Source organism: Myotis nattereri (genome assembly GCF_964212035.1).
Source record: "Myotis nattereri genome assembly, chromosome: 1".
NCBI lineage: Eukaryota > Metazoa > Chordata > Mammalia > Chiroptera > Vespertilionidae > Myotis > Myotis nattereri.
In genome coordinates, this window is record NC_138075.1 from 206,632,041 (window position 1) to 206,657,465 (window position 25,425).

The 25,425-nt window shown below is 38.8% G+C and overlaps 1 protein-coding gene across 1 annotated transcript in view; it reads left to right on the forward strand.

Annotated features, from left to right (window-relative positions):
• Nucleotides 1-25,425, forward strand: part of PDS5A (PDS5 cohesin associated factor A) — a 99,333-nt gene that overhangs the window by 34,708 nt on the left and 39,200 nt on the right. The window contains exons 7-16 of the mRNA XM_081092885.1: nucleotides 669-749; nucleotides 1,835-1,975; nucleotides 10,232-10,347; nucleotides 13,101-13,195; nucleotides 14,089-14,234; nucleotides 17,126-17,277; nucleotides 18,827-18,940; nucleotides 20,456-20,537; nucleotides 22,008-22,056; nucleotides 22,482-22,621. Of these exons, the coding sequence (XP_080949011.1) occupies nucleotides 669-749; nucleotides 1,835-1,975; nucleotides 10,232-10,347; nucleotides 13,101-13,195; nucleotides 14,089-14,234; nucleotides 17,126-17,277; nucleotides 18,827-18,940; nucleotides 20,456-20,537; nucleotides 22,008-22,056; nucleotides 22,482-22,621 (1,116 nt within the window). The remainder of the gene's footprint in view (nucleotides 1-668; nucleotides 750-1,834; nucleotides 1,976-10,231; nucleotides 10,348-13,100; nucleotides 13,196-14,088; nucleotides 14,235-17,125; nucleotides 17,278-18,826; nucleotides 18,941-20,455; nucleotides 20,538-22,007; nucleotides 22,057-22,481; nucleotides 22,622-25,425) is intronic.

The window sequence follows — 25,425 nt, forward strand, 5'->3', positions numbered from 1 at the left end:
GAAGAGTGAACATAGTATTCAGCATTTCAGAATTATAATTTATTGGCAGTTTTACTTGGAAAACTTTCTAGGTCTACTCTGCCTCATAGCACATGTTGACCAGACAATGAAATACTGAGATCATGAGTTAGAGAGGGGTGTGTGTGTGTGTTTAGGATACATGGGTGTAATTGCCAATTTAAATTGGTTAACAAAACCAAAAGCCTTTGATTTTTAGTTTAATAAAACTAAACTTAATATAGTTTATGACTAACGAATGTACTATTTTAGTTTTTTATTCATAATAGTGCTATTTTCAAATTCTACATTTAAGACCACTTGACTAACGGATATTGGGTAAAACCTTAACTGGGATTCCATTGTATTTCTTTTAGTATGTTTTTATTTCAGGGAGGAAGGGAAAGGGAGAGAGAGAAACATCAACGATGAGAGAGAATCATTAATCGGCTGCCTCCTGCCATGCCCCGTACTGGGAATTGAGCCTAATCGGAATCAAACCCAGGACCCTTCAATCCGCAGGCTGACACTCTAACCCCTGAACCAAACCAGCCAGGGTCCATTGTATTTTTTGCTTTATATTTTGTATGTTTGAAGACTGTTGTGTTCTAATGGTGCTAGGATAAATTCACCAAATCATTTGTAACTTTGCATATTTGTATTTTTTTCAGAACTTAAATAAACAGTCCTTTGACCTCGCAAAAGGCCTATTGAAAAGGACAGTCCAGACTATTGAGGCCTGCATTGCTAATGTATGTATTTCAGCTTGTATTTATTCCATAATTGTGTAATTCTTAATCCATGTACTAATTTATTAGAAACTTTCACATATAGGTTTATTTAGCCTATAAACAGCTTCATTTACAACAAAAGTATGTTGCCTTTCAAAACAAATATCTTTTGATGATACTATCAGAAAAGTATATACTTGTATCAGTTGCACACAATTGCCTTTTTAGCATTTTTAAATTTAATTTTTTTTCTAAGTGTGTATGTGTTGGCAGGGAATGGAAGTTGCATCTAATTGTGCTCTTGACATTGTATTATCTTTGTTTTTTCCTAACATTTTTTAAATGATCAGTTTAACTTTTATATCACAGCTTTTCCTTCTCTGTGTCCTCTGACTCACAATGTATTTGACTTTCTCTGAGTTTTTAAAAAAAACTTATTACTACCTTTAAATTGTCTTTATTACTAAAGTCATGGAAAAATTGGACACACTCAAATAAAAAAGATTAAGACAAATTATTTTCTCTGCTATTAGGAAATTTCTCTACAGAGTGTTCTATGATGAATTACATAAACTAAGTTGTTCTATTTTAATGAAAATTAAGATTCCTACAAATGTCATTCTAAATTTTTAAAAAATATATCTTTATTGATTACAGAGAGGAAGGGAGAGGGAGAGAGAGAGGAACATCAGTGATGAGCGAGAGTACTGATCGGCTGCCTCCTGCACGCCCCCTACTGGAGATCCAGCCAGCGATGTGGGCATGTGCCCTCGACCGGAATCAAACCCTTCTGTGTGCAGACTGGCGCTCTGTCCACTGAGCCAAACTGGCTAGGACTGTCATTCTAATTTCAAAGGCAGCTAACAACCAGTTCTTTTTTACCTTTCTCTTCCATGTAACATTTGTAATTTGATGTGTAGAAGTTCATTTCATTTGTTTGGTGACTATCATATCATATATCGATGGAAATATCTGTTCTGTTTCATCCCCTTCAGTTGTATATATAATGCCTAATTATATAGTTTTTTAAACTATGTTTATTAAAAAACCTATCCAAGTTTTTAAATGAAATGGATATTTTATTTTTGTTTTAATATCTCCTATAGTTTTTCAATCAAGTCCTGGTGCTGGGAAGATCGTCAGTAAGTGATTTGTCAGAACATGTATTTGATCTGATTCAGGAGCTTTTTGCTATAGATCCTCACTTATTATTATCTGTCATGCCGCAGCTTGAATTCAAACTGAAGGTAGGACTAACTATAATTTTTAAGCCTTTTAAACTTTAAGAAAAAAAATATATATCTTAGTTTTTCTTTAGCTATAAAATATGAGTTCAATTTATCCTTTTAATATTTAGTTAAGGTATATATTTTGGAATCATTTGAATACAGCAGTATCTCTTATCTGGGTCATAGGAGAATATACATTGCAAAATTATAACTTACCTAGTTGTTAAATATTTGATGAACACAGTGACACAAAGATATGAAATATAGAGTATCCCAAAACTTATGATTCATGTTATTAAATGGTATAGTATTAGATATGGTTTTTTTATTTTTAAAATATTTCTATTGATGTCAGAGAGAAAAAGAAAGGGAGAGAGAGAGGAACATCAGTGAAGAGAGAGAATCATTGATTGGCTGCCTCCTGCACACCCCTCCTGGGAATGAGCCCACAACCCGGGCATGTGCCCTGACCAGGAATTGAACAGTGACCTCCTGGTTCATAGGTCAACGCTCTACCACTGAGCCATACTAGGTAGATATATTTTAGAACATCAAAAGATTTCAGATTGAGTGCTCACAGGGTCTTGATTACAACTATTTTACCCTTTCATAGTATAGAATAAGGACAGAAATTTTACTGTATGACTTGGGAATGTATTTTTTTATAACTAAGCAAAAAATTTATGACTCCTCAAAAAATATGAAAAACTTAACACTTGATCTTCTATTCTACCTTACACAAGATAACACCTTACGTTTGCTTAATGTTCTAGACTTTTTGAAAGGCTTTTTATGTACAATATTTTATTCGATACGTAAACCAAGCTGTAGTATAATTAGTACCAACATTACAGTTTATATTTTTGAGATAACAAGCATAAGATAAAATGTTTTGCTCAGTTATACAGTTAAAACAGATAAGAATTGTCCACACTATCTTTATTACAAGCATTTATCTATATATATATATATATATATATATATATATATAAATGGCTAAGTGTCCATCCAACTGGTGGCTATGATGCGCACTGACCACCAGGGGGCAGACGCAAAAAAACAACCGGCACCATGTATCTGGTGCCAACAAACCAATACTTGGCTAGCCCCAAGTGGGACAAAGGCCCCGCCACGACCCTGGAGCAACACCCCACCAAACCACAGCCGACACTGCCAGTACCCCATGGTGCACAATGTGGCCCACAGCCCAGCCCAGCCTGGTAACAGTGGCTGTGGGCGCTGGGTAATGACATCACGTAGCAGTGCCCAGCTTCCTCTCTCTAGTGACTAGCCTCCTTGGAGTTTCTTCAGCCCAGGAACCCGACTTGCTTTATAGCCAGATGCAAACATTTTACACTTTAACCAAATGTCTATGAAGCGTTTTCCCGTGCCTCATCTCATTTGATCTTCACAGAAGTCCTGGAGTAGGTAGATAGGAGAATCGGCAGAATCCTATTTTCTTTTCATGAACCGGAAAACGGAGATTTAGAAATTTTAGAAACTTGACCTGACTGAAAAGAAGTAAGAAATGGTGGAACTTGAAAATGACTTCAGGTTTTCTCACTACGCAGAATATAGTCAAACACTGCTACGGTTAAATATTTTACCCTTTTTTTCTCCATGCATGATCTATGATAATTGCTTCATGTTGATATTTGCTGCTGTGTTGCTGACAATTACCTGAAAGAGAAGTTGGGGTGCTTCACTGGGCTGGAAAAAGTTTAGCTAAATCAGAAAGCAGGTCTAATTAAACAAGTTTATATGTATAAATACATGTATAAAATACAAAATATAAAATATATGTGTATACACACACACACATATAAACAACAGATAAATATGTAAATTGACACCTCCACGACACCCCACAGCCAATCTGGAGGGAATATGCAAATTAGCGGGACAGATATGGTGGCAGCCACGGAGCGGGCAGGAGGCTTGGGTCGCCCCTGGCGAGGAGGAAGCCAATCTTCCCGCCCAGGGCTGCCACCAAAGGAGGGGCCTGTGGGAGGCGGCCACAGAGCCAGCCTGAGTGTGTGGGAGGCTTGGTTTGCTGGGCCGGCTACCGAGGGAGGAGCCTGCAAACAGCCCTCAGCCCCTTACCCAGGCTAGTCAGGCACCCCAGCAGGGACCCCCACCCTGAAGGGAGTGTGGCCAGCCTGAAAACAACTCTCAGCACCTTACCCAGGCTGGCCATGCCCCCATGGGGTGAGGATCCCCGCTGTGGGGCGTGGCCAGCCTGCAAACAGCCATCAGCCCTCATCCAGGCTGTCCACGGCCCCCCAGTGGGGACCCTCAACCCATGGGGGCGTGGCTGGCCTGCAAACTGGCCCAGCCACTCGCCCAGGTCGGCACCATCCCCAGTGGGGACCCCCACCCCAAAGGGGGTGTGGCCAGCCTGCAAACCACCACAGGCCCATCACCCAGGGTGCCCTGCCTCCCAAGGGAACCACCACCCTAATCCGGGACATCCTTCAGGGCAAACCAGCTGGCCCCCACCCAGCACCAGGCCTCTATAGTATTAAAAGGGTAATATGCTAATTAGACTGGGAGACCTTCCAGGAGACCTTCCGGACGTTCTGGACAAAGCTATGGTGGTGGGGCCGAGGTAGAGGCAGTTAGGGGCAAAGAAGGGAGGGCAGTTGTGGGTAGTCAGGCCAGGATGGGACGGCAGTTGTGGGTGATAAGGCCATTGGGGGTGATCAGGCTGGTGGGGGAGGGGGCAGTTGGGGGCGAGCAGGCTGGTGGGGGGGGGGACATTGGGAGTGATCAGGCTGGCAGGGGGTGGGCAGTTGGGGGAAGCAGGCTGGCAGGCAGAGTGATTAGGGGCAGGCAGGCAGGCAGGCAGGTGAGTGGTTAGGAGCCAGCAGTCCAGGATTGCAAGAGGGATGTCCCACAGGAATCAGGGCTAAACCGGCAGTTGGACATCCCCCGAGGGGTCCCAGATTGGAAAGGGTGCAGGCCGGGCTGAGGCCCCCGCCCCCTGCACGAATTTCGTGTACCAGGCTACTAGTATCCTATCTAATAAAAGAGAAACATGGTAATTAGCCGTACAGCCGCTACCCTTCCCATTGGCTAATCAGTGAGATATGCAAATTAACTGCCAACCAAGATGGCGGCTGGCAGCCAGGCAGCTGACACGAACAGGGAGGCTTGCTTGCTTCAGTGACGGCCCCGCCTGCCTTGCCGGCCTCTCAGCTGCACTCTAAGCAACATTGTAACAAATATAGAAGCTAAACAAAACCCCGGGCTTCAGCCAGCAGGACCGCAACATTGTTTCAAATACAGAAGGTAAACAAAGGCCAGAAAACTGCTTTCAGCAGCGGAGGTCTCATAGCTGGAGCCGAGCCTCAGAGCTAAAGCTGGCCCAGAATAAAAAAAAGGAGCGGTTGCGAGCTTCAGTCAGTCTGAAAACAGCCCTCAGCCCCTCACCCAGGCTGGCCAGGCACCCCAGTGGGGACCCCCACCCTAAAGGGGGTGTGACCAGATGCAAACAGCCATCATCCCCTCACCCAGGCTGGCCAGGCACCCAAGCGGGACCCCCACCCTGAAGGGGGTGTGACCAGATGCAAACAGCCATCATCCTCTTACCCAGGCTGGCCAGGCACCCAAGCGGGACCCCCACCCTGATCCAGGACACCCTTCAGGGCAAACCAGCCGGCCCCCACCCGTGCACCAGGCTTCTATCCTATATAGTAAAAGGGTAATATGCCTCCCAGCACCAGGATCAGCGTGACGGGGCAGTGACCAAACTCCCTGATTGTCCTGCGGCTGTGTGTGTGACAGGGGGCGGGCCACAACCTCCCTATCCGCCCTGCTCTGTTCGTGACACGGGGGAGCTCCTCAACCCCCTGATCAGACCTGCTCTGTGCATGACAGGGGGAGCAACCCAACCCCCTGATCGCCCTGCGGCTCTGTGTGTGACAGGGGGCGGGGCCACAACCTCCCTATCCGCCCTGCTCTGTGAGTGACAGGGAAGAGCTCCTCAACTCCCCGATCGGCCCTGCTCTGTGTGTGACAGGAGGGAGCTCTTCAACCCCCTGATCAACCCTGCTCTGTGTGTGACGGTACGGAGCCCCAACCTCCCTGATGGACCCTGCTCTGTGCGTGATAGGGGGCAGCGCCCCAACCCCCTGATTGGCCCTGCTCTGTGCGTGACGGGGTGGCGCTGCAACCTCCCCATCGACCCTGCCTTGAGTGTGACGCGGCGGTGCCCCAACCTCCCAATCGGCCCTACCCTGAGCGTGACTAGGGGTGGCATGGCAACCTCCCGATCCACCCTGCTCTGTGCGTGACAGGGGGCGGCGCCCCAATTCCCCAATCGGCCCTGCTCTGAGCCCGACCAGGGTTTGCACCTAGGGATTTGGCCTGCCCTCTGCCACCGGGGAGCAGGCCTAAGCCAGCAGGTAATTATCTCCCGAGCGGTCCCAGACTGCGAGAGGGCACAGGCCGGGCTGAGGGACCTCCTCTCCCCCCCGAGTGCACAAATTTTTGTGCACCGGGCCTCTAGTATATATATAAAAGGCTAAGTTGACTCGTGCCTGCACGATACATACAGAGCTCTCGCTGGCGCCAGTCACGCACGTGTGTTTCGATCTGTCATTGTTGATCATGAATTTGGTTGACACTTCTATAATAAGATAAAGGGCAAATGGCAATATTAAAATATTTTTTCTAATTAATTTCCTTTCAATGTGCATGAATCCGTGCACCGGGACACTAGTTTAGTATAAGGGACATTGATACCAGAAACTCTGTTGTAGAAAATGTTATATGGAGAACATCGTCTTATTTGTATATTGAGTTTATTTTAACAACAGCCTAAAGATGTTTACGTGCCAAGTTACTTCTAGATATAAAGTATTAAAATATTTTCTCCCAGTGTCTCAACATGAAAGTCAAACCCATTTAATCTGTAAACAAGATTGCCATGATAGGTGATGGGGTGGATTTAGAAACTAAACTTTCAGATTTCCATGTATGGACTTAATGTAAACTGAGGGAAGCTAAACTGTAGTGGTTGTTCATACCGCATATTTCAGTAGGTTCGTTTAATCTAAAGCAGAGGTTGCTAACAAGCTGAGTCCAGCCTGAAAATAGGTTCTATTTGATTTTTTTTAATCTCATAAGAAAGACTCTTCTCTTTAGTTACTAACATTGAATGAATATGTAAGTATAAAGGTCAAATTTCGTTTAAAAGTTCAGATGAATGCATTTTCTTTTATGAGGAACATCTATAATAGTAGCAACAATAAAAAAAATCAGGTGATATGGCAACATTGGGTCCATATTTCTATATGACAACAAAATGGCTAAAACAGAGCAGAAACACCTTAAATGAATTATGAACTTCTCAGTTTACCCCAGTCCCCAATTACTCTTAATTCCTTTTTTAAAAAAAATTAACATGTTATTTCTATTGTAGTCTGTTTTAGTATGTATATAAAACAAAGACATTGATTTTTGTTTTGCTATGTTCATAAATAAATTTGTCTTTTTAAACTTTATACTGAACTCAATACTCTGTCTGGATCAGTGATGGCGAACCTTTTGAGCTCGGTGTGCCAGCATTTTGAAAAACCCTAACTTAACTCTGGTGCCGTGTCACATATAGAAATTTTTTGATATTTGCAACCATAGTAAAACAAAGACTTACATTTTTGATATTTATTTTATATATTTAAATGCCATTTAACAAAGAAAAATCAACCAAAAAAATGAGTTCACGTGTCACCTATGACACGCGTGTCATAGGTTCGCCATCACTGGTCTAGATAATAATAATGATGGAATATTTGTTTATTGTCTTAAAACAGATGCCATCACCTGTGTTATTAATTGCTCCTGGCTGCAGCCCTATACTGTACCAGTGTTACTTTTCTCATCCTGAATAAAGAAACTGAAATTCAGAATAGTTTAGGTACTATCTATATATAATTAGGGTGCCCCTTTTTGAGTTACCAGTATTACTGTGGTGATTTTTCTGTAGTTATATCTCTGAATATAGCTACAACTTTTAATAGTTAAGAGTCACAGGTTACAATCTGTTTGATTTTAGTCTGTACTGGGCTACTGCATGGGTCCACGAAGTGCTGTTCTCTTAAGTTTCAGGGGTACCCTGGAGTTGTCCTACTTAGCAGTCGTGGCTGTAGTTATCATGAAATTTGCCACATTTTACATTTAAGCCTTTTTTCATGGCATGCAGAGAGAGAGAGATTTATATTTCCCAAATTTAAAAGTTCTGTAAAACAGTTACTGTATTGCAGTGGCTAGTGTTGCTTAGTTGGTTGGGTATTGTCCCATGCACTCAAAGGTTGCTGGTTCGATTCCTGGTCAGGGCACATGCCCAATTTGAAGGTTCCATCCCCAGTAGGGCTGGTGCAGGAGGCAACCGGCCAATGTTCTGCCTCCACATTGATTTTTCTTTCTCTCTCTCCCTCTCTCTTCCTCTCTCCTTAAAAATCTTTTTAAAAAACACACCAAACCCCAGTTACTATTGCCTTATTTTGGTTAGAGTGAAGTTTCCGAGAATTATTCTGAATCAGTTAGAGTTAGGTATCTTTTCTAGTTACCATTTCTAAAAAGAAATGAAAACTACAAGCAGCCTTTTAAGGTTTGTGGGTTTTTTTTTAGAAAGTCACTGGCAAATTGTTGATGCAAAATCTCTAATATTTGTCCACTGTTTTAATTATTAAGATATATATATGTATTTATAGTCAAACAATGTATTATGTAATATCTTAATGAGATAATTTTACACTTTGGGATAGATTAATAATATAGTTGTACATCATTTTTGCATCAAAAAATTATACCATCACTATAAATTATATTCCAACTTCACTCAAGGAATTTATTTTAAACAGTGGTTTTTTTTTTCATTTTTAAAAATGTTTTATTTGATTTAGAAAGAAGGAGAGGGAGGAAGCGAAGAAAAGAGGGAGAGAGGGAGGGAGGGGGGAAGGGAGAGAGAGAGAAAAATATCAATTGTTGTTCCACGTATTGATATATTCAGAGTTCTCACTTATTTTTATTTCAGTAGTTAAATACATAGATGTGAAATATAACATCATTTGAAATAATCACTAAGCTACTAAAGTAGTCACTTGTAAATAGAATAAGACTTCCCCTTATTCTAGTGTTTGACATTTAAGAGATAGATTGATTTCTTTAAAAAAATAAATCATGTTGGCTAGTCAATTGTACTTACTAAAAGGCAGCACTAATCTGCTTGTCACATTGCCTGAGAAAAACTTTGCCGAAGTAAGTCGTTTTGTGATTATAAGTGTTCAATAAAGCTTCATAACATTTTTATTTTTCATGTTTGATACATGTGCCCATTTTATCCATAAAATCCCTATTCCTGAAAGTGAAGATAAGGAATCATAAAGAAAAGATTATATCTCATGCTCCTTTTTCTTCTTTAACTTACTGTCTTTTCTCATGAGTATTTGTTATTGGATTTCTGGTATTGCTTTAGAGGTTGTATTTGAATATTTAAAAAATCAGCAGTTGCTTTTAATCATTGCCTTTATTTTCCTAGTGAATATCTGATTTTTAAAAACACCTATGGTTTCAGAGTAACTTAATTTATATTAAGACATGACATCACTAGTGAAATTGGAACAAAATTTTCGTAACATATTGATTCAGGACAAGAAAATAGGAAGCCCCTATCAAAAACAACTTTTAAGTTTTGCTTTTTGTAGTACTCAGTTTAATATCTTCTTATTAACATTCTTGTTCTTCTATTAAAATGAGTTTCCCTGAATTATGACATTCTTCTGTGTTTTATTCTCCAGTCAACAGAGGATCGATCCTTGTTTAAAACTTTACATATCAAAACCTTAATTGACATGGGTTTATTTTGGAGCTCAAATTATAGGAACGATTTCTTGTAAAAAAAAAAAAAAAAGGCTTATTAGGATGGGAATTATTTGCAGCTTCTCCTTTCACAGAATTTTTTCTAGGGGCCTTAGGGAACGTCAGAATTGAAGATTACCTTACTTCTGTAACATCTGTGTAGACTGAAAACGAGCAGGGAAGTGGGCATATATTAGCAGCTGCTAGGGTTTGAAGTAAGAGCAAAGAGCCAGATATGATCTAACATAGAATCAAAACAATATCAGCATAGTAAAGGAGAGCATGTATTTTAAAGTTCTCATATCACTATAAGCAGAATATGAAACTTTAGCTTTTGGGGAATGTTTCATTTTGTTTTCTATGATCTAATGAATAAATTGTCAGATTCATTTATTTTCTCTTTTCCCTTAGAGCAATGATGGAGAAGAGCGATTAGCTGTTGTTCGACTTTTAGCTAAATTGTTTGGTTCTAAAGATTCTGATTTGGCAACACAGAATCGTCCTCTTTGGCAGTGTTTTCTTGGACGGTAAGAGAACATACAATTCTATGGATTCTTTATATTTTGGAGACCATTCAATATGGTCCACTAAAACCACACATATATCAAAACTTTAATTGATAAGTGTTTGTTTCTTTAGTATCTGTTTTGCTATCTTTCTTGGAGAACAAATTAGAAGACAGATTTTTTTTTAATATATTTTGTTGATTTTTTACAGAGAGGAAGGGAGAGAGATAGAGAGTTAGAAACATCAATGAGAAACATCGATCAGCTGCCTCCTGCACATCTCCCACTGGGGATGTGCCCGCAACCCAGGTACATGCCCTTAACCGGAATCAACCTGGGACCTTTCAGTCCACAGGCTGACGCTCTATCCACTGAGCCAAACCGGTTTCGGCAGAAGACAGATTTTTATGAAGAAGGCTTATTGCTTATCCACATAACAGTTTTAATCTTTTTTGTGCTAAATAATGTCATTAGAATAAATAGGAAACATCTAAGAGTGTTCAAAATCTTAAGATTTTTAAATAAATCATGTAAGTGAAGGCATACTTATGCCATTTTTCAGTCCATCAATTCATTTACTAGTGCTTATCTTTTAGGTCTGTAGCATGTCTAATTGCATGGTGTATGTTTTGAACTAATTTGGTATCGTCTGATTTTGAAATTGAAAATGCCATTCCTCTTCACTCAAATAGTTTTTAAGGTTCCCTCTCAAGAACTTAGAATTATTACATTTCTATCAACTTGATGTTAAGGTTGAAAAAAATCTATGCAATGTATTAAATTCCCCTTTGCATTCCTGTACATATTTCTTTGTTTCAAAATGTGATTAAAAAGTCAATTTTTACTGTTAGTATTCTGGAGAGCATTTGAGATTTACCATTGTTGAATTGAACCTATTCAGAAAATGTGCTCAGAAATTTTCTTAAAGTAAATTCGATATAATACTCCTTGTAATAATAGTCTTAGGTTAAACACTAAAATAGAACAAATCAGAGATTTCGGACACTGACATAATGATGACTTACTTACACTTTGAAGGTCTTAATAGGATTAAGTAATATTTAAATAACCAAGCTTAAATTTATAAGAATTAGAGTAGAAAGAATGAAGAAGTGTACTTGTCAATATGTAGAGGAGTAATTCTGTCCTTGTGATTGACATCAATATTTATAACAAAACAAAATTCAAGAATCCTTTTTTTACTTGTGTTACTTGTAAAAACTAAACCATAAGAGTGTTCTTTTTTCCTTTTTTAAAAATAACTTCCTTTTTTTTAAAAAACATATTTTTATTGATTTCAGAGAGGAAGGAGAGAGAGAGATAGAAATATTAGTGATGAGAGAGAATCATAGATCGGCTGCCTCCTGCACGCCCCACACTGGGGATCAAGCCCACAACTCAGGCATGTGCCCTGACTGGGAATCGAACTGTGACCTTCTGGTTCATAGATCGACACCCAACCATTGAGCAACACCGGCTGGGCAGAGCTTTCTTTATAGTTTTAGATTCACTGCTATTTCCCGCAATGGGTTTCTGATTCATGGAAAAGTATTAACAGTCTGTTTTATTTTCCTTAATTATTTAGCAATAAGTATTTTGATACTTTGTAATTAACTTGGTCATAAATAGCGTTTTTATTTTTCTCTGGCAGTTAGAAAATTATAAACCCTAAATGCAAGAATTTATTAAAATATGATTGATTATCTCTGGATAAGAAAGTAGGCATGGACATTAAAATTAAAACATTTATTAAATAGCTTTAGTTTAATTGGTTGTGGAGTTTTTTTGTTTTAATATGTTTTTTGTTTGTTTGTTGTTTTTGTTTTTATTACTGATTTCAGAGAGAGTAAGGGAGAGGGAGAGAGAGATAAAAACATCATTGATGAGAGAGAATCATCCGTTGGCTGCCTCTTGCACTCCCCCTAGTGGGGATTGAGCCCAGAAACCCGATCATGTGCCCTGCTTGGGAATCTGGGAAATCAAACTGTGACCTCCTGTCTGGTTCCTGGGTCCACACTCAACCATTGGGCCACACTGGCCAGGCTAATTGGTTGTTTATGAGATCACTTAAAAAGTAAAAATATTTCCTGCTATTTAAAATCACATTATCATTAATAGTTGGTTTTCAAACTGTCCAAAATTTTAAAATTTGAGTTATTCAGCTTATTATTATTTTATATGCAGTCTTTTTTATGTGCAGTTTTGAATTCACATGTGGTATTTCTTAGGTGTTGAATTCTTACAATATATTATACCTTTAAAAGAGCATTTTAATGTTGGTCCTGTCCACATGAAACTTTGTTTGTGAGGCAGTATGACACATGCACTTCATGTACTCATCTTTGAACTTCTGGATCTGCCTCATATATGATTTCTTTCTACCTCACATCTCCCTGGTATTTTCCTCATAGAAAAATATTTTCAAGTAGATTTTGTGTGTTTCAAATATTTATTTTGTTTGTTTTATAGAATAATTTTAAACTCTTACATTTTGGGCTCTACAAAGTTGTTGGTAGTGTGGGTTGGGAGATGTGTTTAGACTGCCTTTTGTTTGTTTTAGAATGGTAAATAAATTCTGTTTTCAAACTGTTTTTGTGAAATTATTGTTTTACTTTATATTCTTCCTTCAGAACATGTTAATTGTCATAATAATCACACTTTCTAATCAGTAATTTCATGTTTACAGGCATTTACATAATGTTAGATATGTGTACCTTATTTGAAAATAATTGTTTTGCCTTACAACTAATATGTAGCAATCTTTTCATATGTAGATTTAATGACATTCATGTTCCTGTGAGATTAGAAAGTGTGAAATTTGCCAGTCACTGTTTAATGAATCACCCAGATTTAGCAAAGGATCTCACAGGTAAGGTTGCTGGTTTATATTATTTTAGATGTGGCCTTTAACCTTAACTTCAGTTTTTGAATTAGATTTTAATTCTGGCAGGCACTATTTCAGGTCTATATCAGCCATGGAGTAGTAAATGATTTCATGTTAATATAATAAAAGTATATTTGAAATCTTCATATTGTAATCCTTTAGAATTTTTTGGAAATCATAGTTTGAGGAAGTAGGCTTTTATGATAGATATATTATTATGAAATCGCTATACCTATGTGAAAATTAAACATAGTAACATCAATTAATAACTAAGAAAGTGGTTACCTTCTGGACTAGACTAGAATTTCTTATTATTCACTTGAACATAGAGCATTTGAACCTATTTATTTGGTAATGGCAAATAAATGGCTTCTATCAAAATGCTGTTCACCAAAAAAGAGGGAGTAACATTTTTTTGTTTTGATTTTATTTATATTGTAAATATTCAGGAATTTTTTATAGGCCATAGAATGTTAATTCTATTTTATATTGTGTAATGTGCAGATATATACCTATCAGCAAACTTACTATAAGCCTTTTTTACTGTTTTTCTTTTTTCAGTCTTAATTTGTACTGTAACTTAAATTGCAATCTGTTTAATCAGATACTGTGTTGTGATTTGACTTTTCCAGAATAGTTGATGAAAAATACATTATTTATTTGGATATGATTGTACAGTAGTAAATACTATGGTATAGTTTATTTTGTGTTTACATAGGGTATTGCCACCTCAAAAATAAAATGCTTTAAATTTATGCACATTTTATAAATATTGTAAACATTGTGGACAAAAGCTTAAAGCATTAGACTCTTCTATCATTCTGAACATGACAGATATGATAGCCAACATTTATTTTTAGTTTTTTCTCTTTTTACAGAATATTTGAAAGTTAGATCACATGACCCAGAAGAAGCTATTCGCCATGATGTCATTGTTACCATAATAACAGCTGCCAAAAGAGACCTTGCCTTAGTAAATGATCAGCTACTTGGCTTTGTAAGGGAAAGGACACTGGATAAACGGGTAAACTCTGAGGAATCTTACTCTTTTGTAATTTACTTTGTTTAAATTGTTTACTAACTGCAATAGAATTTATTTTCTATTATTTAAAGCTTTTTTGTGTGAAAATCAAGTTTAATACACTGTCAAATAAAGAGCTAATAATTTGTATTTCTGTTTATTTTTAAATTACCTTCATAAATGAATACACTGTATTCTATAGCTTTTCAGATCTTAGGCATGCATGGTTTGCTTCTAGCTTACCTTTTAAAAAGAATAGCTAGCCTGGCCAGTGTGGCTCAGTGGTTGAGTGTCAACCCAAAAACCAGGAGGTCACAATTTGATTCCCAGTCAAGGCACATGCCAAGGTTGTGGGCTCCACCCCCATTAGGGGGCATGCAGGTGGCAGCTAATTGATGATTCTCTGTTACCATTGATGTTTCTATCTCTCCCTCTCCCTTCCTCTCTAAAATCAATATAAATATATTTTTTAAAAGCTAAAGTTTTATTTTACCTTTTCACTTGCATGATGAGTTTTGAAAGAGTAGTGATTGATTATATTTATCACCTGTAAATATTTTCAAAAGGGACTGTATTCTGTAATTTAGGTGGATATGCTGTCATTCATTTAACTAAAAGATAATCATACTTTATCTGACTATGATGTTTTCATATTGGTATGCCAATCTAAGGGCAGAAATCACAATTGTGTGTTTATTTGCTCTTTTTGTGTGGTGTCCACCGTGTGGAAGCAGTTAAAAACATGGGTTGCCCTGGCCAGGTAGCTCAGTTGGTTAGAGCGTCATCCCCATGTGCCAACGTTGTGGGTTCAAACCCCAGTCAGGGGACATATAAGAATCAACCAAGGAATGCATAAATAATAAGTGGGGAAAAAATACCTCTTCCTCTTATTTTCTCTCTAAAATCAATACATTTTTTTAAAAATTAAAACACATACATGTGGGTTATATGGAAAAGTAGTATTAAGAACAGCAATAGCAATTGCTAAGGCATAGTGTCATCCATGAGCAAAAGACAGACATGCAAGACAGGCTGATTAGATGTGCTACTTATAAACGTCTTTAACAAAGGTTTGTCTTTGCACTGTGCTATTTTATTGGGGCGTAGTTGAAAACCTGCTGTTCTCCCAAATCCAGTGTAGTTTAATTATAATTTCAGGGTAGAAGTGATATTTATTGGTTATGAAATAAAGCAAGCTGTATTCTTTAAGTCCTTTTGAAATAGTCAAGAAAGGCAGTTATGTAGCATAGACACTGTTTAACTTGTTCAGCTATGTCAATAATTCTGACTTTGAAAAGTTTCCCCCTTGACTTTAATTTAAATGAAATGATACTCTGCATAGTAGTAACTTGATAATTGGTCCACCCCACAGCCCACACATACCAGTTTAAAGTATTGCTGTTTGTTTTATTTCCTCTTTTTAGGAATATTTCGTTCCTATTTCTGTCAATGTTTGTTTATAGTTTCAGAAAGAGTGACTGAATGAATCTTCCTGAGACTGCATGATGTGATATGCTCATAATAGCACTACTGGATATTTTAGAAAAGGAGAGGGAGAGAGACATAGAAACATCAATGATGAGAAAGAATTATTGATCAGCTGTCTCCTGCACGCCCCCTACTAGGGGTCGAGCCCACAACCCGGGCATGTGCCCTAACTGGGATTCGAACCGTGACCTCCTGGTTCATAGGTCAATGCTCAACCACTGAGCCATGCCGGCCCAGCCTTATTGGATATTTTAGATGTAATAAATTAGATGGCCTTGGGTATAGCCTTTCTGAAATTTGTTTTCTCTATAAAATGTAAGGACAGGACTTAATCTTAGGTTTTACTGCTTAAATTATTTGGTTTTGTGTAACAAATGTTACAAACCATCTATTACCTGTTGTATGGGAACAAAGTTTCATTCCGTCCACTACACAAATTTTATTAGGGAGTTTAAATTTAAACTAAAGATTGTATTCTCTGATTTGTTATTGAGACAAATATATTTTTTGGTTATTGCTTTATTACATTTTACTATCATGGTTCTAACTATGTTTTTATAGTCTCCTTTTCTGTACACCCTCCTCCAACTACCTTTATTTCCAACTAGTAAACCATCCCAAACTCTAGAAGTTCCACAGAGTCTTTCACTGACTAGGATGTGGCTAGGTAAATCATTTGCCCTCGTAATCTCTAAGGTAGGGAAGTTCACATAAGAAGCTCTCCAAGGTGCTTTCCAACTTAGTAATTCCAGGATCTTGGTATTAAATTTTGCTCTTGTTCTCAGCTAACATCAAATGGGATGTAACTAGGATAAACCATTCTTTTTTGTGTACAGAGTGCATTTCATATATTTTTACCCTTTAATTGCTTCTAAAACTTGGCCAAATTTTTTTTAGACAGAATTGAATGAAATCTTTTTAAGATTTACAATTGCTTGGCTTTGAGGAAAATAAGTTGGCAGATGATTTAGCAGAATTTGCGTTGGATAATTTTTTTTTTAATATATTTTATTGATTTTTTACAGAGAGGAAGAGAGAGGGACAGAGAGTTAGAAACATCGATGAGAGAGAAACATCGATCAGCTGCCTCTTGCACACCTACTGGGGATGTGCCCGCAAACCTTGGCCGGAATTGAACCTGGGACCTTTCAGTCCACAGGCCGATGCTCTGTCCACTGAGCCAAACCGGTCAGGGCATTGGATAATTTCTAAAGTAGCCTGATTTTTAAGTCAGAGCATATTCAGAATTGTTGGTTAAACAGTTTGTCTGCCTCTTAAGAAAAATATTGTGCTGTTTTTGTACACATAAGTCTAATAGTACAACCTAGTAAAGAATTGGCAATTTTTGCAGATTGGTATACTAAAGTTTGATATCTAGCTCATTCAATAAACTTTATACTTTCTAGTGGCGAGTAAGAAAAGAAGCTATGATGGGTTTGGCTCAGCTTTATAAGAAATACTGTCTTCATGGTGAAGCAGGAAAGGAAGCTGCAGAGAAAGTGAGCTGGATAAAAGACAAACTTTTGCATATTTATTATCAGAATAGCATCGATGACAAGTGAGTAATATGTTGCTAGAATGGTTGAATATAAAGGTGCTTTTAATTTCTAAAAAATAGAAATTCTATTTAATTTTTTAATAACTTCTAAGTTTAGAAACTATTTTCCATATATTTATGCATGCTAGCCCATATAATAAAAGGCTAATATGCAAATTGTCCCCTTGACTTGGATGGAGTTTGGCCAGGGGGTGGGGCCAGTCGGCCAACTGCCCGCAGCCCCTCCTCCCAGCCGGCCTGGCCCCACCCATGCACAAACTTGTGCACCAGGCCTCTAGTGTTTGTATAAGACTCTAGCCAAGATTGTAAGGTAGCATAATAATAGAGAAATAGGCATAGGCTTTGGATTCAGACTAGAGACCAAATGTTCATTCTGCCCTTTATTGGGTGTATGCTCTTGCACAACTGACAACTTCTATGCCACTTCAGTTTTATCTAAAAAGGAATAATAAAGCCTTCCTTAAAGAATTGTCATGTGGATTAAGTAAAATAATGAATGTAAAGCCCCTTAGCTCTATGCCTGGCAATACAGCACTATTTAATAATTATTAATTATTATTTTTCCTTTTTACAACACCGTAAGTACCAATAGAGGTATTACTGTGTTATTTTTTTATTGCGGTATAATTGATATAATTATATAGTGGTTCCATACAATATAGTGGTTCCATCTTTGTATATATTGAGAAGTGATTGCCACAGTAAGTCTGGTTAACATTCGTCCCCATACATAATAGTTATGATTTTTTTCATGTGATGAGGCCTTTTGTCATTTTCATTGTTTGAATGTTACTTATTATTTTATATTTGATTGTAATAATGATTTTGGTTTTTGTAAAATACTTGGTAATGTGTTATTGAATTAAATTGACTGACTACTTTGTATCACTGGATATGTATTTTATTGATTAATGAAGAAGAGCCCTTGTAATATCTTATTCCAATGATATTGAATAATAAATATAAGCTTAGCAAGATCATGGAAAGAAGAGATATCAACTGTACACAGGAAAAGCTAAATTTTCAGGAAGCAGTATGAAGGTAGAACCCCCTGATTTTTTTTTTTTTAATGACATCATGTGAAAGGAGCTGAACTGTAATCAAAGGAAATTAATGTGGGGTTTTGGTAGGTTGTTTTGTTTGAGAATCAGCTATTCTTGAGATCATAGCTTTATATATTAGTATTAAGTCATTTGTTATAGCTCCAGACCATTGGAAGAATAGGTGACTTAGTACCTTAGCACCCTGTGTTTAGGAATGACATACAACCCTTTTAGAACACCTATTTCATACTGACAAATTAGACATTAAAGCCACAAAACTATCTCCAGGGAAAAGAACTGGTCACATATTGATCATTTTCATTGTATTTACACATATTCATACTACCCTTAGCATGTTATCTTTGCAGAATGTGGTTCTAACACAAAATGGCTATTTTTAAAAAACGAAACAGTGTTATCTGGGAGGTTTTTCGTTTGTTTCATAGACTATAGATAAAAATCTCTAAAAAGTAGAATAATTGTGTTATTGGGTGTTTGTTTCGTAGGCTGTTGGTAGAAAAAATCTTTGCTCAGTATCTTGTTCCCCACAATCTGGAAACGGAAGAGAGAATGAAATGCTTGTATTATTTATATGCTAGTTTGGATCCAAATGCTGTCAAGTAAGTTACTTTTTAATGATTGTTTGGATTACTTTCTGAAAATTTTATAAAATTACTTTATCTGATCTAATTAATTGTTCATGATGGGGTTATTGCTTCTGGTTGTATCAAGAACCTTAGATAAATATATACAGAGAAAATTTTTATAAGTTCAGACTTAGTCAAAAGCAAGAATATGCCTATAGGCATATTTGGCAACTGAATCAGTAATATCGTTTCGGGGATTCAGTTAAGTCCCCATGTCAGAATTACCTGTTGTCCACCTCTTGATGAGGTGTGAATCCTACTGTTGGAGCTTTACCACACTACACCTCAGACTGGTTCTTTGTCAGGCAAGTATGTCCAAATCACCTCTGTGTAGAAGGTCCATATACATATTTCTTCTGAACCATTTGGAGTAATTTGAAGACATTGGATTTCTTCATCACGGAATACTTTAGTCTATATCCCCTAAGAACAAGGATATTCTTTTATGTAAACAGAGTACCCTTATCAAAATCAAGAGGTTTAACATTGATACATTATTATTTTCTAATCCAATATATATTCATTCAGATTTCCTCCATTGTCCAAGTAATATTCTTTATAGATATTTATTTTCTCATTGTAGGTTTACACATTGCATGTTTGGTTGTCATATCTCTAGTCTCTTAATGTGGAACGATTTCCTTGGTCTTTTTTGTCTTTTATGACTTTGATGGTTTTTGGAAGAATATTGAGCATGCCACTTATTTTGTAGATTGTTCCCTCAATTTGGGTTCACCTGGTATTTATTAGATTGAGATTATAGTTTTTCAGCAGAAATTCCACAGAGGTACGATTATATCATGTTAGGAGGCATTATCTTTTTTAAAAGATTTGCAAGTGGATCCTAATTATCTAGATAGTAAACCCCTGAACTAAAGTTTGGTCTCTGTTTATATTTCAGAATATTTTGCAAAGAATACTTAGAGTTAGACTAATTTCTGAGGTCCTCTGGGCACCTGGAATTATGGAGTGGGTTTATGAGAGAAGAAAATTTGCTTCGTTGAGAGAAAAGAATTCTGAATAAACACACTCCATTTTAAATGTGGCATCTCAGATCTACATCATTTCTGAGCAGTTCATATTTTGAAATAGTCTACTGACCTTTATGCATATCCCCTTAGCCTCGCATAAAAAGGCCTTCATCATCTCATCCTTTTCTGTAGTATATGCCATGCATTTTGATAACATTTTATCTTTCTCTATACCAGAACATTCTAGCTATCTCTATTTAGAATGTCGTTCAGTTCCTGCATTTACCTGTCAGATGCTGTTTATCCTTCTATATTTTCTCTCATAAGAAACCTTATATTTATCATTTTACATTAAACTATCTTAATACTAATAATTGTATTTTCTGGTGCTTAAAATATTAGGTAAATGTAGAAGAATGATGCACCTACATCATGCAACAAGAAAAGTAATGAAATTAAACACTTACCAGTATTGTTATATTATGCACTTTTTTCATATTTGTAACTTTATTTTCAGAGCTCTCAATGAAATGTGGAAATGTCAGAACATGCTTAGAAGTCATGTACGAGAACTCTTGGATTTGCACAAGCAGCCTACAGTAAGTTCATGATTTGTTTAAACTCATTGTTATAGTCATTATCCAGATTTTCTGTGGTTATATATAATGAAGCAAATAGGAAGTATCTGAATTGTTCTATTTACCAAATGTCAGTTAAACATAATTTCTGTAGTTATCCAAGCAAAATTTCCATTACACATTAGTATAACAAAATTTTATTTTCCACCACAAGGAAAGAAATCGTGTTTTCTCATTTATCAAGTATTTAGACACTAATATATTATGCATAATTTTTCAAAATTCAAATAATTAAAATTAAACCTCAAGATAAAATTATATTAGAAGTAATAATCTTTTTTACTCCATGTTTTCTGGTCCTTCAGTGGAGAGTCAGTGTCAAATCAGGTATCAATCCTATAAATATGCCAAATTCAAATTAACAAAAGAAATTCTGTCCAACATTTTCTGGAAGGTGGAGTAAAGAAATTTAACGATCTCTTAATATACCTCTAAATGTGTTTGTTAGAATACATGTTCTTTTTTTAAAATATAATTTTTAAAATTTATTTCAGAGAGAATGGGAGAGGGAGAGAGATAGAAATATCAGTAATGAGAGCGAATCATTGATTGGCTGCCTCCTGCATGCCCCTCAACCCAGGCGTGTCCCCTGACCCGGAATTGAACCATGACCTGGTTCATAGGTCAATGCTCAACCACTGAGCAACACCAGCCGGGCTAGAATACATGTTATTAATCAGGGAACCATAGACTGAAACCTTTCAAGGGTTCATGGACACTAAAGCAAGAGTTGACAGACTTTTTTTGTAAATAACTAGATAGTAAAATTTGGGCTTTGCCAACTATACACTCTGTGGTGAACTCTCAACTCTTTGTAGTGCAAAAACAGTTTTAGACAATATGTAAATAAATGGTCGTGATTGTGTTCCAGCAAAAGTTCAACAAAAACGGGTGGTCCATGGAACCATAGTTTACCAATTTCTGATATAAATTACTCAAGTTTCATACAAATTTAAGTCATCTTTTTTGTGATGGAGGAAAGGGGAGCACATTTTGGAGGGGAGGTGATTTTCTGAGGTTATTTATGTAAGGCCACACAAAAGCTAATAGAATTTTATTCAGGAGGAAAACATTTCTAGTCTTCACATTATTAGTTTATTTTCTTTGGTGTATGGTTTCATAGTAATTTCCATATAATTGCTTTATATCAAAGTTATCCTGTTCAATCTTCTGGCAAGATAATTTCCCTATGAAAATTATATACTCTAAATTTTTAAATACCTGTTACTACTTACATCCCCTTTCCTTCTTTTTGTCCTAACTTAATAATTGTTGCTAGTACACAGTTTTTTATTATCAACTTTGGGTGTAGATATGATAATACTAGATATGGTAATATTTTTAAATTAAAAAATATAATCCTGAGCATAGATTTTTTTCCAGAAATTTAATAGTACATATCACTTCTTTTGTTTTTGTTTTAAATTTCAGTCAGAGACTAACTGTTCTGCCATGTTTGGAAAACTGATGACCATAGCAAGTGAGTATGTTTATTTTCTCTGTAGATATATAATAAACATCAAAACAGACAAATAATTTTCCCAATGGGACTATCAATTTAAATAAGGGAAAATGATCCTTTCCTTAGTAGTTTTATTTCGAAGTCCCAGTTAGGCTGATATTCTCTTGCTAGCTCAAGAGATAGAGGGGTAGAGATATAGAAACATTGATGGGAGAGAGACTTCATCAATTGGTTGCCTCCGGCATGCCCCCCACTAGGGATCGAGCCTGAAACCTGGGAATGTGCCCATACCGGGAATGGAACCAGTTAGTTCCTGGGTTGATGCTCAACCACTGAGCCACACCCGAGGGCACTCAGCATTATTTTATTTTTAAGACAACTTTCTTTTAGCTTAGTTGAGTAGTTTCTCTTAGTGTATTATTGATGCTCTTTTAATTTTATAGAGAATTTGCCTGACCCTGGGAAAGCACAAGATTTTGTGAAGAAATTTAACCAGGTTCTCGGTGATGATGAGAAACTGCGGTCTCAATTGGAGTTATTAATCAGCCCAACCTGTTCATGTAAACAGGCAGATGTTTGTGTGGTTAGTAAATTATACTTTTACATTTGTTCTTCTAACTTCGCTTATAGAAATTTATATTTTATTAAAATCTGCTTTACAGAGATTATTTTAGTTGTGTGAATTTACCAGTATTGTGAGCTCTGGCTTACCTAGGGAATATATCTGTGGTCAACTTAGTTCTCTTTACTTACCACTCTTCAGCCAAAATTCCAGGAAAAACATTAGAGAACTAAGCCAGGGAGATTGGTCCTAGGAACTGAGCAAGATAAAATGCTTTGTATTTAGTAGACATTCATTAAGTGAATAAGAATTTTCTAAATGCTTGTTTGTGTATACATTTTCTTCTACCATATATTAGCAAGGAGATAGCCCTTGTCAAGAAATCAGCAATAGTTACATTGCTGTCTATGTATTTATAGATAAGGTAATTCCTATTTAGGCTTTTGTCTTCATTCTATTCTTGGACTCTTTTATTTTATAGAAAATCAGTATCATTGAAAACTTTATTCGCTCATTTATTTAGCATTTTATGAGCCATGCTAGCCAGGCAAGCCTCATTTTTCTCATCTCTAAATTTTAACTCCTTCATAGGGTTGTTAGAAGATTTGTCATTCATTCATATATATATATATATGTGTGTGTGTGTGTGTGTGTGTGTGTGTGTGTGTGTGTGTACACTAGGGGCCCGGTGCACAAAATTCGTGCACTGGGGGGCGAGGGGGAGTGTCCCTCAGCCCATCCTGCCCCCTCTCACATACTGGGAGCCCTCAGGCGTTGACCCCCATCACCCTCCGATCGCCTGTTCGGCCCCTTGCCCAGGCCTGACGCCTCCGCCAGAGGTGTCAGGCTTGGACAGGGGACCCTCATCTCCCCCCGATCACTGGCTCTGGCCCCCGCCCAGGCCTGAGGCCTCTGGCCCAGGAATCATGCCTGGGCAGGGGACCCCCATCTCCCTCTGATCGCTTGCTCCACCCCCCGCCCAAGCCTGACGCCTCTGACACAGGCTTCAGGCCTGGGCAAGGGGACCATCATATCCCCCAATCCCCGGCTCTGCCCCCCACCCAGGCCTGATGCCTCAGCCAGAGGAGTTGACCCTCATCACCCTCCAATCACCAATCACCGGATCGGTCCCTTGACCAGGCCTGAGGCCTCCGGCAGAGGTGTCAGGCCTGGGCAGGGGACCCCCAGCTCCCCGCGGTTGCAGGCTCCGCCCCTGCCGGGGCCTAACACCTCTGGCCTAGGCGTCTGGCCCGAGCAGCGGGGACCTGCAGTGGCAGCGGGGGGCGCCGCGATCCTGGGCTTCGCTTTAGGCCCAGGCAAGGGACCCCTAGCTCCTGGGACTGCCAGCTTCGACCGTGCCCAGCTCCCATCGCTGGCTCCACCCCTACTTCCTGCTATCACTGGCCAGGGCGGCAAAGGCGCCTGATTCTCCGATCATGGCTGGGGGGCAGGGCAAAGGCAGCCCGGCCACCTTTGCCCTGCCCCCCAGCTCTTAGCTCCCCCCTGGGTTTCAGATCACTGTCAGTGGCAGGGGGCTTCTTCCTGCTTTCCCTTTCGCCTCCCTGCATTGTGCCTACATATGCAAATTAGCCGCCATCTTGTTGGCAGTTAACTGCCAATCTTAGTTGGCAGTTAATTTGCATATAGCCCTGATTAGCCAATGAAAACGGTATCGCCGTACGCCAATTACCATTTTTCTCTTTTATTAGTGTAGATATAGCATAATATTAGATCTAATAGCCGAATAACCTTCCAGATGTCCTTCCGGATGACCTTCAGATGAAGGCAGGGCTGGGAGGGCCAAGCCCCTTGCACAAATTTTGTGCATCGGGCCTCTAGTCCTATCTAATAAAAGAGAAACATGGTAATTAGCGTACGACCGCTACCCTTCCCATTGGCTAATCAGGGAGATATGCAAATTAACTGCCAGCCAAGATGGCGGCCAGCAGCCAGGCAGCTTGAAACTAACATGAGGCTTGCTTGCTTGCTTCAGTGACAGAGGAAACCAACGTTCCCCACCTGCCTTGCCGGCCTCTGAGCCTGCAGTTTGAAACATTGTAACAAATATAGAAGCTAAACAAAACCCCAGAAACCTGCTTTCAGGGAGCCAGGATCTCAGAGCTGGAGTTATACATTGTTTCGATTATAGAACGCAAACAAACCAGATACCTGCTTTCAGCAGCGGAGGCCTAAGAGCTGGAGCCTCAGAGCTAAAGCTGGCCCAGAATTAAAAAAGAAAAAAGAAAAAAAGGAGCGGTTGGGAGCTTCCGTCACCCGCCAGCCTGAAAACAGCCCTTAGCCCCTCACCCAGACTGGCCAGGCACCCCAGTGGGGACCCCCACCCTGAAGGGTGTGTGACCAGCTGCTAACAGCCATCATCCTCTTACCCAGGCTGGCCAGGCACCCCAGTGGGGACCCCCACCCTGATCCAGGACACCCTTCAGGGCAAACCAGCCCGCCCCCACCCGTGCACCAGGCCTCTATCCTATATAGTAAAAGGGTAATATGCCTCCCAGCACCGGGATCAGCGTGACAGGGGGCAGCGCCCAACCCCCCTGATCTTCCTGCGGCTCTGTGGGTGACGGGGGGCGGTGCCCCAACTCCCCTATCGGCCCTATTCTGTGAGTGACAGGGGGGAGCTCCTCAACCCCCTGATGTGCCCTGCTTTGTGCGTGACGGGGGAGCTCCCCAACCCCCAGATGGGCCCTGCTCTGTGCGTGACAGGGGAGCTCCCCAACCCCCTGATCGACCCTGCTCTGTGTGTGACAGGGTAAGGAGCCCCAACCACCCTGATGGGCCCTGCTCTGTGCATGACGGGTGGTGCC